Source organism: Neltuma alba, unplaced genomic scaffold (genome assembly GCF_004799145.2).
Source record: "Neltuma alba isolate B1F8T4 unplaced genomic scaffold, ASM479914v2 tig00012197_pilon, whole genome shotgun sequence".
NCBI lineage: Eukaryota > Viridiplantae > Streptophyta > Magnoliopsida > Fabales > Fabaceae > Neltuma > Neltuma alba.
In genome coordinates this window covers 244,098-260,609 of record NW_021636737.1, presented here as the reverse complement: position 1 = coordinate 260,609, position 16,512 = coordinate 244,098, and the positions used below count along the sequence as shown (strand labels likewise).

Genomic DNA, 16,512 nt, shown 5'->3' with positions numbered 1-16,512 from the left:
GCAAAGAGCCTGAGCTTTATTTTTAATTTTTACAATTAAAATAATTGTTTTTAAATGGAAATAATAATTTTCGCTTGAAAGAAAAAGAAAAAGCAAAATGGTAAGGTGTAAACAATAATATTAGGATGATTGGTGCATACCAACAACACACCAATGGCGTCGGACAGCAGTAGCGGCCGAGCCAAACTCGGAGATCATTTTCGTGCCACGCAAGATTTTCATTATGGAGCCGAGCCAATTAAAGAAGACCTTAAGCGGGGTCGGGAAGCAGGTGATTAGATCTCCCGCCCGGTGACCTGTCTGGAAAGGCCGGCAAATATTCGCTGCTTTAGTGTGCAATGCACGGGAATTGTCTCCTTCGGATGGAAGTTTTGAGATATGTGCACCCGATTAACTGGGCCCCATCTGGTCCCCACTGGGTCTCGACTGATCCCAAGTCCCATCCCCCATTACTCGTATCTCTCTCTCGGCCTTTCTTTTCCCACTTAGAGGTATTTAGATAGAAACAAAATCATAATTTTGAAAATAATTTTACAATATACGAAATAAATATATAAAGGAGTTTGTCTTAATTTATAAAAAAAGTACTTTTGAGAAGTATTTTTATAGCTTTCCAAACACCTCCTTATTCTTTATCGATATCATCTTTGCTCAGGGAAGGCATGAAATAATTAAGAGATGATTATAGAGACATAATAGATGTTTTACATTTTGATTATCATGTGATGAAATTCTTTTCCCCCCAGTGCTAGTCAAATGGGGCCATAAGTCTCAAGCTTCCAGAGGTATCTAAGGTTCCAAGAGAAGCATTTGTGTGTTATAAGTCATACAAAATCTAGCAAGAAATAAATAAGAAGTGGCAGTTATAAATTATTGCCGCGGAATTAAGTAATATCATTTGAGCTCTCCCAAACATTGTACTCACATACAGTGTGGTAAGCATTCTCTTAGAAAACGCAACTCATGATATTAGAAAACTCATAATCTCCAAATTGAAACTCAGGTTGAATACATCGTAAAGCTTATAAATTTCCAAGGGGGTGTTTGGCAATATGAAAACCATGGTTTCAGAAGCACTTTTCCGCAAAATGAGGCAAACTCCTCCACATATTTACTTCGTAAACCGTAAAAACACTTCTGAAACCATAGTTTGGTTTCTATCCAAACACCCCTTTAGGCAAGAAATGTATATATTACTTTCAGTTTTTAATATAAAAGCTAGATAACTTATTTAAAATATTAATAAAATTGATTAAATTGGTTATTTGTCACAAATATGTATTCATTTTCTTGAAGTATATTTTTCAATCATGTGCATTAAAGGACTAAATTTATTCCCTTGTAAAAAAACTCTTGCAATTAATATGGATATTTTGGGAAGAAATAAGAGACAAATGGATTGAGATCTCCAATTATCTCTTATATTAAGAATTAGAAGTAGTAGCATTGAAGGACATGTTTTGAGTGATTCATCTTCATATTTTAAGAAGTTGATTGGGTTAAATTGGCATTATCTTTTAGGGCTGCACATGGGCTGGGTTGGAGAGGGCAAACCCCCTACCTGATGCTCAACCTAAAAGATGAGCGGGCTGCATTTGGTAGCTCACTGTCCGGCCCTGCCAATAGAAGCCTAAATCATCTTGGGTTGGGCATGACGGGCTTTCCTACCCAACTTAGTGACACCTTGCCCATATCATATGTAAAAAAAAAAAATTCAATTATCATGCTTTGAGACAAGATGAGAAGGAAAAAGCTTATTACAGAAGACTCAATCACTCATATATGCAAGGCTTATGTAGTCTTGTTCTTTAGCCTTTGATTTCTTATGAGAGGTAAAAAAAATATATTTAATAATTAAAACATTTAATAACTGATCTCATTCTGTAATTCAATTCTTTAGTTCATTCATGTAGTTGGAGCATTTTTATAGTCATGCAAAAGCCCAAGATTTGAAAGGTGGTTTTATTTTATTTTTTTAAAAAAAAATTGGAGGTAAGAGGAAAAGAAGGAAATTTGACTAGGAACAATTTAGCATATTTAATCTTATATTTTGATATTTGGTTCTTTTATATAATTATAATTTTTATGTTCCTTTCTCTAATGTTACCTAATTTTTTTTAGTAAAAAAAAAGGAGATAATTGCTAAAAATAATATTATAATATATATAATTATATATTTTTTGGACAGGGCCAAATGGGTAAGGTAGCACACCCTGCCCATGCCTCGGCCCTGCCCCTGAATCAGCACTGTCCAAAAATGCCCACTTTTGTTAGGGTAGCTTTTTCTTGGGTTGGGTTGGGCCTTTTTTTTAGGGCTCATACAGGCATATTGGGCATGCAAGCTGTAAAGCCCTTAACCTTCAAAACTTTATAATCTGGTTATAACACCACTACTATGATAGAAAAGGAGCGTTGATAAAATGAACTACCATAGTAGAAAGAAATTTGCATAATTTTAGAAATTGAAATTGGCTTTCAACTCAAGTCAAACCCAAACTCAGTTGCATGCAACTAACATCAAACATCAACAACCATTGGGCCTCCGAGCATCCGGCCCGGGTAACAACATTCATCAAAATCAGCCCATATAAATGGTTTCCAACAACGTAAATCAAAGTTCCACAAACAATAGAAAGGGCCTCCGGCCAATTAAAAGTGAGAAGATACACTTCCTCCGGTTTACAATAAAGTTGGGCAATCAAAATATTTCAAAAGACCCTACTGTGGCAATATACAACTGGTCATACATAAACAAAGGCTAGAGGCCTAAAGCTAACCAAGCTCAAACCTCTGCGTCTCTTCCCGAAGGCGCACGCCTAGCACCTTCACCTGAAAACATTGTAAACCACGGGGTGAGACAAAGTCCCAGTAACCAACCATTCCAATTCAAAGTACTACTAAATAAGTGCTCGTGAGGTGTCAAGTGGGGCAGTTCACAAGTGATATATATATATATTGATAGCCACTACAAGTCATGCAAGTACGATGATGCAATTTCCATCAACCATATCCCTCACTTTGGGGGATTTTCAGAAGCCGAACCCGGCCTATCCCTCACTATGGGGGACGTATTGAGCCAACCATCATGCATTAATGGAGGCCTTACCACGTGGTAGTAACTATCAAAAACTCTCACCAATTCTCAATTCATGCATCATGCTCAAACCATAATCAAATAGTAATTGAACATTTCATAAGTAACTTCATTCAGTGGCATATCCTTCACAATTTCAAGATTTCATTCATTATCAATCGAAACCCCACAAGATGGTTTTCCTTTTTCTACACAACATACACTTTGAACATAATTACTACTTGGAGCACAAAACATAAATCTACTCACAATACCACAGAAGCAAGTACTAAGGATTGGAAAGTGGTTACCTCTCGCCTGAGCAAGGAATAACAACCAACAATGTGGCCCCGTGCACCAACAAGACTCACAATCGGTCTACACAAGCACACAAACACACAACCATCATATATTAGCTTTCAAACTAATAACGTGGCCAAAACAACACTTGGGGACACAAAATTCCTATCTCCCATCAAAACTCTACCCAACTCAAAGGGTATAACTATCAAGGCAACACTCCATGGTCATACCAATCCATTAAAACCTTAATTCCTTTCCAAACATCAATTAAAATTCATAACCTCAAGGACCCACTATAGGAATTCAACACCCAAACATCCCATTTGAACAATTGAGGTTCTAACAACAATCTAAACCGATTAAACATCCAATTTAACCCTCCTTAACATAACTCAAATCACAAAACTCAGAATCAACCTCTACATTGTCAACCTCAATCACAAACCTCCCATTTCCATAAACCCTAGCTTCAAAAACTCAAGATCCTTTAAATCCAAGAAAACTACACCGATTAAAAACTTAAACTAATCCAAAGCAATCAATTAAACTCAAAACAATCGGTCAAAAACCTCAATTCCATCACAACTTAGAAAATCCTAGGGTTCCACCAAAAATCCTCATAAATTCCAAGAAAGAAAGTAGATTAGAGGTTAAAATCACTTACTTGAGGTAATGGATCCTTAGAAATGTCTTTCCCAAGCCTCAACACTGAAACCCTAGCAGAGCTCCTCTCTCCTCCTTCAGATTTTCTAATTTTCGCACAACTGAACCCTCCAGCGTCTATATAGATTCGCGACCTTTCGCCGCGGCGAACTAATCCCGAGAGGGATTACTCGCCTGAAAACCTGACTTCGCCGCGGCGAAAGCTTCCCGAGAGGAAACTCTCGCTCGCCTAGAAAAACTTCGCCGCGGCGAAACATTCCCGAAAGGATACTCTCTCCTGGAACTCCCGGTGCTCTGCGGCGAAGTAAAACTTCGCCGCGGCGAACATACCCTGAGAGGGATATGTTCACCTATTCCTCAAACATACCTCAAATCCAACCCAAACACCAAGATCAAGATTAAATTGCTAATCTATCCTCAAAATCAACCAAAAGAGGCTATTAAAACCCGATAAAACTCAGGATGTTACACAAGCCTCATGCAAACCCCTACTACCTTTAAACTTTAACTTAGATTATCACTTTATGTATTTTATAAACTAATATATAATTTAATGTTACACATACGTATATTAAAGAGATTATGTCACACATGTTATAATTAACTAATTTATTTAATTTTCCTTAATTTAGCTAAACTAGTTAAGTAGCTTTTGAGTGATCCATCTTTGTATTTTAAGAAGCTGATTGGGTTAAATTAGCACTGCCTCTCAACTTTAACTTAGATTAGCACTTTACGTAATTTATAAACTAATAATGTTGTACATATATATTTTAAAGAGATTATGTCACACATGTTATAATTAACTAATTTATTTGATTTTCCTTAATTTTTTTGACCAGCTTTGATTTTCCTTAATTTACCTAAACTAGTTGTAGTTGAGTAGCTTTTGTATTAACTATAGCATCAGATGAAGTATTATTTGTTTGTTTTTCACTGTATGGTTCTCGACATTCCGATTTAGGAAAAAAGAAACTTATAATCAAGAGGCGTATCGTGTGACGGTTTCAGAGAAAGAGTACTACCCTTGCTGATAATGGGAGATTAACTGTAAAGCCTTACTGGTCCTCATCAAGCACACAGATTGATTGATCCACAACAAAATACTGTGGAGTTTGTTTTTCGTGTCGTTTTCATACAATGAATTAATTTATTTCTTTTAAGTTCTGATTTTTGAATAAAAAATTAAGTTCATAAAGTAGCCAAGGATGTTAGCGGTAAAGATTGTAAACACTTCACATAAAGATTTTCAAATTTAAACATATGCTTTATCATGCACAGAAGAATTCATCTAGCTGACGCGTTCATGATTCAGATTATACTTTCAGGGAATCCAAGATTATATTTTGTTTTGGCCAACAAGAATAGTTTCTTTTTTTTTTTTTTGACCGGAGAACAAGAGTAGTTTCATAATATATACATATAGCCATATGCATATATAGTCATACAAATTAGGTAAAAAATACGCCAATATTATCATAGAATGGATCCATACATCTGCACGGGGATCAAAATGATCTGTAACCGTATTGCTCTTCGCAGATTTTGTATTTCACATTAGTATTGATGGTTATCTTCTTTGTTTCATAAAATAGGGATAATAATTACTAAAAGGAGGACTAAGACCGGAGCAAGATCCATCATTGTCATAAGTAGCGGATACCTTGCATTTTAAGCGCACAGCCAAACCAAAGGGACCTAATTGAATGGATGCCACGCTGGACATCGTTTGATTGGACATGCCTAAGCTGAATCACATCAGAGCACCCGCCACAGGAAAACGTAATGATTTGAGACAGGACATGCAATAATTTAGTACAAGTTTGGACGAAATCAACTCGGTTTCCCCGAACTCTGTGATGACTGTTGAGGCCGCGAAGCCACGATCTGCATCATCGCTCAGGAACAAGCACATGTACAAACCAAACGTCCTGCCCCAACTTTATAAATATCTCCAGCCACGTGCAGTGTAGTCAGTCTCAGAACGCGATGAGAGGGAACTCGGAGACACTGAAAAGCGGAGCATACATCTCAGTTCACAACATTGGTTGACCTCCAATTTACAAATGGGACACCAGACACAACTCGCCGAGAATATTCCTCATACTGTGCTCCAAAAAACTGTCTCAGAAAGAACTCTTCATATGCTATTCTCTTAGCAAAGAAGCGCCAAACAACAGCTGCAAATGCGATAGTTGATAAGGGATTGCAGAGCATTATTTGTGTGCCCACAGACCATATGAGGAAACCGCAGTACCCTGGATGACGTATAAACTTGTATATCCCATGCGTAATCAATTGGTGACGCTCATCATAATGAACTCTTATAACATGCGTAAAGGCCCGCCCAGCTGTTATAATCGCCATCTTCCGTATAATTTCCCCAATCACAACCATGGCGAGTCCCAAATTACTGATCGCCCAATATTCCTTTAGCTCGGGAAATAAAGTAACCTCAATAACGTATTCCACCAATGAAAATAACATTGCCAGAAGATAGCTTTTGCTAATCAAAAGAGAATTAAGAGATACGTTCGATCTCCCATGAATAGAAAGGGCTAAGAGATATTCAGAACCGTGAAAGAAGATGATTGCAATGGCCATCTGAGATAACTGTCTGCAAGCTGTGGGACTATAGATTTCCGTCATTTTTGGTCCAATAAAGTGAACCAGCCTCTCCAGGGCAGCAACGTGATCAGCTCTCAAGTAATCCACGGTAAGTCAGAAGGTCTTGTATGACAATGCTTTCCGATTAGGAGACCTGAAAAGGACGGTGAGAACTGTGAAACTAGCATGGGAAGATGTGTTTTGTCACCGAGAAAATTTTTCAAGAGGGTCATCTCTTAAAATATGAACAGGGACAGATCAAAATGCACAAGCCTAGGACACTAAATATAACTCCAGAGTAATTCGATATAGCACAATAATAAAATTAGCCATAAGCATAACACTTCCAAGCCAGACAATATATCTTCCAACATTCACGATGTTATAGTTGCTTTCTTGAGTGCTCTAGGCTTCTAATCAATTCCCTTTAACTGTTTAAGTTCTCCGGTAATACTTTCACACATGATGTGGTCTAGTATTTGAACCATCACTAAGGCTTATTACAAGTTTTGTTTTGATACAACAAAAGAAAATAACCAAAATCTCGTTGATGTGGGTGCACCTAACACTTCAGACATGATAGCAAAGGCTAACTGAAGTCTGCAAATTCAATTTGTAAGCTGCAATTACTTATAAGGTCACAACAAATTTAGGAAAGTAGCTAATAAAAATTATAGACAGACGCATAGCAGAAATAACCATATATCTCACCCTATAATAGAAAACGATCAGATGTAATTATTAGAAATATCTCCATCACGAGGACCGAGAAATGTCAAATATTCCCCCTCTCCGGGGGGGCAGTAATACTATTATCTTTACATATCAGATATTCATACCATATGAAGAAACATAAAAACATAGATGCATTTTCTGTTATAGCCACCTAATTTATTTATCTTTTTCCTAGAACCTGATAACAACAATGCCAAATACTAGATATGCAAGAAACGCAGATCAGAAACGGCAGAAAATTTACTTTAAAAGATTCAGTCTCTACTCTCTAGACATATTTAGTTACCACACTGAGACTATCCAGTAAACAAATAGAAAGGACTTCATTTGCACTAGTCGTACACCATCTCGACCTCTCCCAGAGAAAGGTAAATGCAATGGAGCCCTGGTTCGACGTGTTACAGGGTCACGGTAGCAGTGGCACGAGCCGGGGTGAGGGCAGAACAAAAAATCAAGAGAAGCCATGAAAACATTTGAAATGAAGCAATAAAATCAACTTCATCAGCAGCTACAAATGCATTAAACACGAGAATATTACATATCAGAGACGCACCAGAAGGAAATGAAAACCGGGAACAGTCCGAGAACGCCGCCGCTGACACCGAAAGCGGAATCAGCAGAGGAAGATGGGAGTTTCACAGCGGCAGGGAGGAAGGAAGCGACCAGCGACGAGAATGGATGAACTGGCGCGAACTGCTCTGATCGGAAATGGATCCAGACGAGTTCAGGGGCGAGGAAAATTCATTCAAAAATCGGGGGGAATATATAAAAACAAAATAATTTTCTTTACAGTCTTAGGGATCCGGATCGATGCCCCCATGATGTGCCGTGCCTGCGCTCGAATGAAGTTGTTTTCCCCTTTCCTTTCCCCGCTGAGTTTTTCCCCTACGTTTCCTTTCCATTATTTTTATTTTGTTTTTCAGTTCTGAATTTGCTCCGTTTTGTTAACGAACCTTGGCCGAATTAAATACTACTATCACAAGTACTTAGATTTTCATTTTGTATATCTGCTTCCGATCAGTGAATAATAAAATCTAAGATATTTAGTCGATGATAGATTATTTGTGTTAATAATGTTAGCAATGTAAAAAAAAACAAAAAAGTTATTTAAAAAAAAAGCCAAAACTTCAAAAGTATCAGTTGAAAATAATATGCATAATTTTTGGGCAAAGGAAATTAGTTTTTTCTGCTATAAATATCTGTTCGTTTTCGAGTTTTAAAAACAAATGATTTGGAACTTCTGAATACTTATATTCCCTATAAATATAATTATTTAAGATTTGTTTGGATTGACTTATAAGTAGTTTTTTAAACTTGATTTAATGAAATAAATATGTGAAGAGAATATTGTCTCGACTTAGATAAATTTGTTTAAAAGTCCGTTTTGAACGGAACTCTAAACAAGTCCTTATAATATAGCTTTGTTTTATATTCATGTGTTGTATAAAGTTTGAAGTGAGTTAAAATATTATTTATAATTTATTGATAATCTTTATATAAAATTCGGTGGGCTTTATCTGTTAAGTTAAGCTGTTCACCCTCAGGAGCGTAAAATACGAGTGCTATTTGTCAAGAAAAGGTTCTAACTGTAGCTTAATCCGCAGCATATAAATAAGATCCAGTTCTTGGTTTACTTGGGCTTCATACCAGAGCCCACTTTTGGGTTGTGGGTTATTAGCCAAGCTGTCCGCTTTCACCCAAATCAAAAATCCCTCCACGAGGGCCTTTCTTGTGGGCCTGCGAGATCTGAGAATCCAGGGAAAAGTGCAATATTTCGCTGGAAACGACGCCGTAACATTAGCGCACGGGGGCCTTATTTCAAGAACCAAGCTCGCGGGAGAGTGCCGCAGTTCTCCACTTCTACCTTCTTCCGCCGGCTCCATCCTCCTCTAAAGCCTGCCCGCCTAACCACCGTATTGTTGTTTGTCGACCTCGTACCTAGCCACCACTGTCCTGAGCTTCTGCGTGGTGCTCTGTGCTGCTTGAAACCTGAGTTCACTGTACTTATGTTCCCTCCATAAGAAACGGGAACTGGACTGTCCACCTACAAGCTCTCGATAACGAATGATAACTTCTCTGTCCTGCTCAGCTTCTAAGCCTTTTGGGAATTGCTTTTCTGGGTACTGCGTTTAAGTTACAATTACTCTGAGTTACTTGCAATTTCTCTATACTCATGGCTGCATGGTTCTCGAGAAAACTATTGAAAGATGTTGTGCTTAAAAGGATAGTTTCACGTCCTCTCCATGGCTCCAGATGTTACTCTTCTGTAGCAGAAAATGTTTCTAAGATTACTCACTCTTCGAAGAAAGTAAGCTTTTTAACCTCTTCGCAAAATCTATTCAAGTTCGCAACTTTTGCATATTGATGATGTTATTTTCCTTTTTGGCTGGAGGAAGTCTTATTCATCTCGACATGCATATGTGGACATGTAGTCATCGTAGCGGTTACGTTCGTGTGTTATTGTACCTATGTTTGATAAATATCTTTTGTGAAAATTCCTGGAAGCCAATGTCAGAAAGTGGACTTCTCCCGTCGCTTATTCCTTGCTATCCTTAGATCTTGGCACGCGTTAGCGGGATCATATGCTAAATTTGCATTTTTCATCTTTTTATAATCTAGGTTTTTATGCTGAGATATATCCTTCAAATGAGTTTGGTAGTTTTCATGGACGTGTAAAGTTTAGTTGCTCTGGATTTGTTTTCTATCAGTAATTAATTGTCCATTCTTTCCTTGTATGAGCATTTCTTTTTTTCTGGGGAAGTCTGTCTAAGCAATGGATATATCATAATATTGTTCATTTTACAGATTTGTGCCTCGTTTTTTCTTTGATCAGGGAAGTTGACAATCCTCCGTGATTTCATCTATATTTTTATTTTCTCTCTGCGTGTTGATGACATTTCTCTGATTCTGAAGTATTCGCTTTGATCACTTCAAATTGTAGGGAAGATTATTGACAGGAGCAACCCTAGGCCTTGTTATAGCCAGTGGAGCTTATGTGAGTACTGTGGATGAAGCTACTTTCTGGTACTTCATTTGGGAGTTTGAGTGAAACTTTTCATTTTCTTTTGCTTCTCTAATTATGCTTTCAATATGGTAGATTTCCTTTTCCTTTGGAAGAAAGAAATTATTTGGCTAAATACTTATATTTTTATCAGTTGTCAATATATTCTAAACCTCTACTTTTATGGCATCCAACAAGTTATTTACTTTGCAAGAGAAAAGTGGTTGATGATGGGAAAAAAGGGAATCCTTTCCTTTCCTTTTTTCCGCAATCTTGGCGGAACACAAATTTTTGATGGTCAACATATTGGGATATTTACTTAAATCATGTACTCCTCTGATCTTTAATATAAGACCCATTTAACTAATTTGATTAGATTAAGAAAGTTAGGCAAGTTAGTTAATTATAAGAAATGTAACATGTTTTTTCTAAAATACCATAATCATCTTTCTTAATACCCCTTCTTCCTCTTCTATTTGATTATGGTTGAGGGAGTATCCATAGGGGTAATTTAGAAAAAATTGATAAATATGAGAAATGAGTCTTATATTTAGGACCAAAACCAACTCAACAATTGAGTCCTATATTAAGGACCGAAGGAGTATATTATTTCCTGTATCTGTGCTTAAATGTCTTCCCCATGTTAAGAGGAACTGTGTTTGGTGGAAATGTTGAGTAGATAGGGTTAGCAAGATTATAAAAAATAAACAAGAAATTGCTCTTGTATAGAATATATTCTTACTTCTGACATGGGGAGAAATAGATAGATAGAAGTACAAGTTGCCTTCCATGGGGCTTTGCTTTTTCTGATAATAGAATACTTAAGTGTGTGATCTTAGTTTCTTGTCATCTTCTTGGCAGTGGATGGTTGTTCTCTGCAACAAAACTTGTGAATCCTTTTTTCGCACTATTAGACCCAGAGGTTGCACACAGGCTTGCTGTCTCAGCTGCAGCTCGTGGTTGGGTTCCTAGGGAGAAGAGGCCGGATCCATCAATCTTAGGGCTGGAAGTTTGGGGAAGAAAGTTCTCTAACCCAGTAGGTCTTGCTGCTGGCTTTGATAAAAATGCTGAGGCTGTTGAAGGTTTACTTGGCTTGGGTTTTGGCTTTGTAGAAGTTGGCTCTGTTACACCTGTTCCCCAAGATGGCAACCCAAAGCCTCGCATCTTCAGGTTGCGCACAGAAGGGTATGGCCTTGCATATTGTTTTGTACTTCATTTGCTGCTTTTAAGGCCCTGCACCTGTCATATCATGTCAACTTTTATGGTCACTTTTTGAAAGAAAGTTTTTTGGAATGAGCTTTGCTTCAAATAGCCTAGACTTCTTGAAGGTTGTTCATGTTATTTAACTTGCTGCTTGATCAATTTATTTAATATGCAGTGCTATCATAAATAGATGTGGCTTTAATAGTGAGGGAATTGTTGCTGTTGCAAAGCGGCTGGGCGCACAGCATGGTAAGAGGAAGTTGGATGAAACTTCAAGTGCTTCAAATTCTTCCAGTGATGAAGTCAAACATGGTGGAAAAGCTGGCCCGGGCATTCTTGGTGTCAATCTTGGAAAAAACAAAACAAGTGAAGATGCTGGAGCAGATTATGTTCAAGGTGTTCATACACTCTCCCAGTATGCTGATTATTTGGTGAGTGTCTTTTTTCTTACATGCCTTCTACAAACAAATGAAGCTTGTTTTCCATTACTCTTCTTTCATGATTGGTTTTAATTGATTACAAAAAATTTGCACCATTCCATCTCTATCATGTATACTAGTTGTCTTCCTTTGTCAAGATAGATGGGGGCAGTCAGTGTAGCTAGTTCATAATTATCTAAGAGGAGTCTTGGAGTTGTTATTATCTTATAGCTATCTCCTCCAGCTATCTTCAGGAGTTTGTCCTGTGGTTTATGTTTGATTTCATAGTACTATAAATAAATAAAAAAAAAAAGGAAGCTACTTGATGATGTGTTGGGTCTTGCAAGTATTCCATTTATTGTAGTTCTATTTTACGCTAATACTTTTGCAAAAACGAAAAAATATAAATGGTTGGTAGATGCTGAGCTAAACTCTACAGTTGGTTGGTGAACAGTCCAAGCTGATAAAAAAAAAGCAAATGAAGCTCATATTTGAGTCCAAATTCAAGTTGTGCTTTGAGAAAGATAACATGATAAGCCAAACCTACATTGAATCTTCGATTCACTTTTTTAAATTTTGGGTGCAAATTGTTAAGGTAGACGTTCATTCTAAACAAGGCTATGATGTCAAGTTTATATGGTTTAGATATGTCAAATCTAGAAATTTCAATACCCTGATTTGGATAAGTGAAAAGAAATTCGTTTAGGAGAATCTGAATTATTGGGAGGAAATCTTGGTAGATGTAGTAACATACCTTTATATGGCAATTGTGGTGCACGATGACCGATCTGGGGATCACAAATATTTGATTTTAGGATCTTTTGTGCAACTTACTGTGGACTGTTAAGAGGAGTGCATTTTATCTGCTTTCCAAAGGAAAAAAGAAGTTTGTTTAATTATGCATGATGCGGTCCCTTTTAGGTGATTAATGTTTCATCACCCAATACCCCTGGCTTGCGCATGCTTCAAGGAAGGAAGCAATTAAAGGATCTTGTGAAGAAGGTAGAATTAATGATGTGAAGCTTTCTCCATAGTTGTTTTCCTATTGCATTATTGAGATTGGCTCTTGCCAAATTTGCTTCCTCTTGAAGGTTCAAGCTGCTCGTGATGAAATGCAATGGGGTGAGGAGGGTCCACCTCCATTGCTTGTTAAGATTGCCCCAGACTTGTCAAAAGAAGACCTAGAAGATATTGCAGCGGTGAGCATGTGCATGCTAATAAATTTTCTTCTTATCTCAATCATCTCAGATGGTGTATGACATTTTATGCTCTGATCATAGGTTGCGTTGGCTCTTCGCCTGGATGGACTGGTATTTTTCTTCCTTTTGACTAGTTTCAGCTCACTGCTTGTTTTGCATCTGCTTTTGCTGTCTCTTTCTCAGCTTTTCCAAAGGTATAATAGCTCACAGTTGCTTCAAGGGGTACTGGAGCCTGCACACAACATAATATTAAAGCACATTGTGCGTTGATTAAATGATTCTTCAAATAAAAGAATCAGTGGTTTGAAGAAGGAAGAAAAATACATGAGATGAGTACCAAAGTATCCTTCTAAGATAAAGTACTAGAAACCAAATAGAAACAGGGAAGAATGAAAAAAACTTAAACAAGCTACTAAGCTGTCAATCCCTCCGCATATCTTCTAAAGGGGTTCCCTTGAAAAGAACCATAAGCTGAACATCTAAGAAGGGTGCAAAAGTTATTCTCTCATAAGGCTTCTAATATAAAACAATATCGCCACAGGAGATATCAGGATAACTGATTTTGGACTAAACCACCGGGAGTAAACATCATCGAATAAAACAGAGTACTTCTAGTGTTTCCCTTTAACAAATACTGGGGTGGTGGCAGAAAGTGTCAGTTGCCGGATTTATACTAAGAGGAGGAGAAAGTGTCAGCTGCCTCAGTGCGTTCTGAATTTAGTTGCATGAGTGAAGAGCTGGATTCTTACGAGTGGACCATTTCTCATTGAGGATGCTTGAATACACTTTCCCTGTATTATTCGTCTTTAGTACATAATTGTTTTCCTCTGTATACCTTCTGTGTATGTGGATGTTGTTATCCCTTCTCTACCCACAGTTAGTTGATAAAATAAGCTGCGAAAGTTTAAAAAAAAGAAAAAACTGTATTTCTCATATTACTTGTACTGCCTGAGTGTTTGATAAGTTCCTTATCCCATTCCCACCTTTTCATTTTGCTTAGCAACTCATTTATGCAATAGAGGTCAAAGTACTTTGTGAGTCTCTCTTCATTTGCTCACAACGCATTAATTTATCTAGATTATATCAAATACAACCGTTTCAAGGCCAGAAGCTGTCAGTGGAAATCCGGTGGCTGCAGAAACTGGTGGTTTGAGTGGGAAGCCTCTCTTTGATCTCTCTACCAATATCTTGAAGGAGATGTATATCTTGACAAGGGTATGCTCATTTTTCTTGTAGTGGAGATTTGCTTAAAACAGTGTTGAATTACAAATGCTTTTCCTGCGCGGAATCCTTTTTCTGTTTAAGGGCTTCTCTGACTACAACTTAGGATTGTAGAAGCAAACATTAGCATTCGAGATCACTTATTTACTCACCTTTAAACACTGAATAACAGGGGGCATTGTAGAAGATACCCATAACCTGAAATTTGTTCCTTGAAGTGTAGTTCATTGCTGTGGGTCAATCTTCAATATGTTTGGTTGTAGTTGTTGTAGAAATGTCAGCAACAACCATTCCATTCCCTCATTTTTTGAAAATTGGATTTGGAATTTTGTCTATTGATACATGTAACAAGCACAAAGCTGTACTCAGTGCAGTTAAGGGATGGTTTGCTTGAGCTCTTTTCTGAGCAAGGAAAACATTGTACTTCCCCGTTTGACTGTCTAACTAATGGCTGTACAAGTTATTTGAGCTCTAATTTTTCTTCAATGTCTTAGTTGTAGATTTAGTATATCTGTGCTGACACAAGTACATTTGTATTTAGTATATCTGTGCTGACACAAGTACATTTGTATCATAGAGGCAAGTAAGAAACAACCATTCCATTCCGGAGTGTGATGAAAATATGGGCTATAACTATATGATCTACAGACAGCTGTAACAAGCAGTATGCTGTATTCAGTGGGGTATCTCACTGGTTTGCTTGGGTTCTTTGCTAACGAGTTTACATATTTCTTGATTTAATAATCTTGTCATTGCCCATTGGAGTAATTTGAACTCTAACTTTCTGTTATCTAGTGACTTCTGTTTTACTGTATAGCCCTTGTGGTTAGCCTACTTATGAGTAGCCAGTAGCATGCTTGAAAACTTGACTCTGTTAATTCATGTTTATCAGGGCAAGATTCCTTTAATTGGCTGTGGAGGCATTGCCAGGTAAAACTGCCCAAGTCCTCTGTTGTGGGCATAATTGGTTTCTAGCTATCTGTTTTAGTGTGATATATATAATGTATATAATTGTATTACACAGGAAATTAATTTGTAGATTTCCTTCAACGAGCCTTGTATAATTCTTCTGTTCATAAAATTTTATCCTTACCTTTAATTTAGTGGTGAGGACGCATACAAGAAAGTACGAGCTGGAGCAACACTTGTTCAACTATATACAGGTTTTGCTTATGGAGGGCCTGCACTTATCCCTCAAATAAAGGTATTAGAGTTATCCCTCAACGCTTGTTCAACAGCTTGGACATCTTGGAATTTATCCTTTGTGAATACTATTGCTTCTCATATCATTGTTACCAATTTTTAATTTGGAAGTTTTGGAGCGCATAGGTGGTATCAGAGTTAATTTAACGCATTCCTATTTTGTCGGTTCTAGGCTGAATTAGCTGAGCGCTTGGAGAGAGATGGTTTCAAATCCATTCTGGATGCAGTTGGTGTGGATTGCTGACGACTTTGATCCATATTGAATGCCAGCTGCGGCAGTGTTACTTTCCTTGAATAATTCTTGAAGTTGCAAGGGTAACTTAAAAGTTTTGGTATCATTTATTCCTGATTGAAGTTCATTGCTGTTCTTTTCATGAGCTGGGCAAAGGGTTCTAGGAGTAATCCAAATCCAAGTCTTCTGTATAAATAAACAAATGATTTATGTTGGGGAAGCCCTTCTTTGTGACTGAGGGTTGATTGAGGTTTCTGTTAGCAGTCGAGGAATGCCATATTGATCGATGAAATATAAATTATTGTGTCTAACCCATTTTACAGTTTATTATAAATATAAATTCGGTCATATATGGTTTATGGAAGTGGGATCAATATTTCAATTTCACAAAATTCTTTAAATTTCCTTTCCCTCCTCTTAAATCTGAGCTCGAAACAGACAATATTGAACTTGATCATCAACTCCAGGTTCCATGCGACTTAAAAAGGTTAAATTGCAAATGTGCCACGCATTGGGGTTGAAGTTGAATAAAACTGTAAAAAAATTGAACCCACGCCTTAAGCCTCATTTGGAAGCATGATTATAAATATTTTTAAACACATTTTATGTAAGTGGAGGCATATTTTTTTTTTCAATACTTGTTTTAGATATTG

General features: G+C 37.2%; 2 protein-coding genes across 4 annotated transcripts; one reads left to right on the top strand and one right to left on the bottom strand.

Annotated features, from left to right (window-relative positions):
* Positions 1-5,490: 5,490 nt before the first annotated feature.
* On the bottom strand, positions 5,491-8,171 carry LOC114724704 (protein-S-isoprenylcysteine O-methyltransferase A). 3 transcript variants are annotated; one of them, XM_028911118.1, is made up of 2 exons: positions 7,935-8,171; positions 5,491-6,800 (listed from the first exon to the last, which is right to left on the bottom strand). In XM_028911118.1, exon 2 carries the CDS (start codon positions 6,686-6,688, stop codon positions 6,071-6,073), a length of 618 nt encoding a protein of 205 aa, XP_028766951.1. In that variant the 5' UTR covers positions 6,689-6,800; positions 7,935-8,171; the 3' UTR covers positions 5,491-6,070. The 3 variants fall into 3 exon arrangements, with proteins under 3 accessions (XP_028766951.1, XP_028766952.1, XP_028766953.1); XM_028911119.1 differs by lacking the exon at positions 7,935-8,171 and adding an exon at positions 7,668-7,909; XM_028911120.1 differs by lacking the exon at positions 7,935-8,171 and adding an exon at positions 7,626-7,648.
* Positions 8,172-9,199: 1,028 nt separating this feature from the next.
* On the top strand, positions 9,200-16,170 carry LOC114724772 (dihydroorotate dehydrogenase (quinone), mitochondrial). Its single transcript, XM_028911222.1, has 11 exons — positions 9,200-9,689; positions 10,323-10,405; positions 11,244-11,567; positions 11,761-12,016; positions 12,926-13,006; positions 13,096-13,203; positions 13,285-13,314; positions 14,281-14,418; positions 15,317-15,354; positions 15,529-15,628; positions 15,800-16,170. Exons 1-11 carry the CDS (start codon positions 9,555-9,557, stop codon positions 15,869-15,871), a joined length of 1,365 nt encoding a protein of 454 aa, XP_028767055.1. The 5' UTR covers positions 9,200-9,554; the 3' UTR covers positions 15,872-16,170.
* Positions 16,171-16,512: the final 342 nt, after the last annotated feature.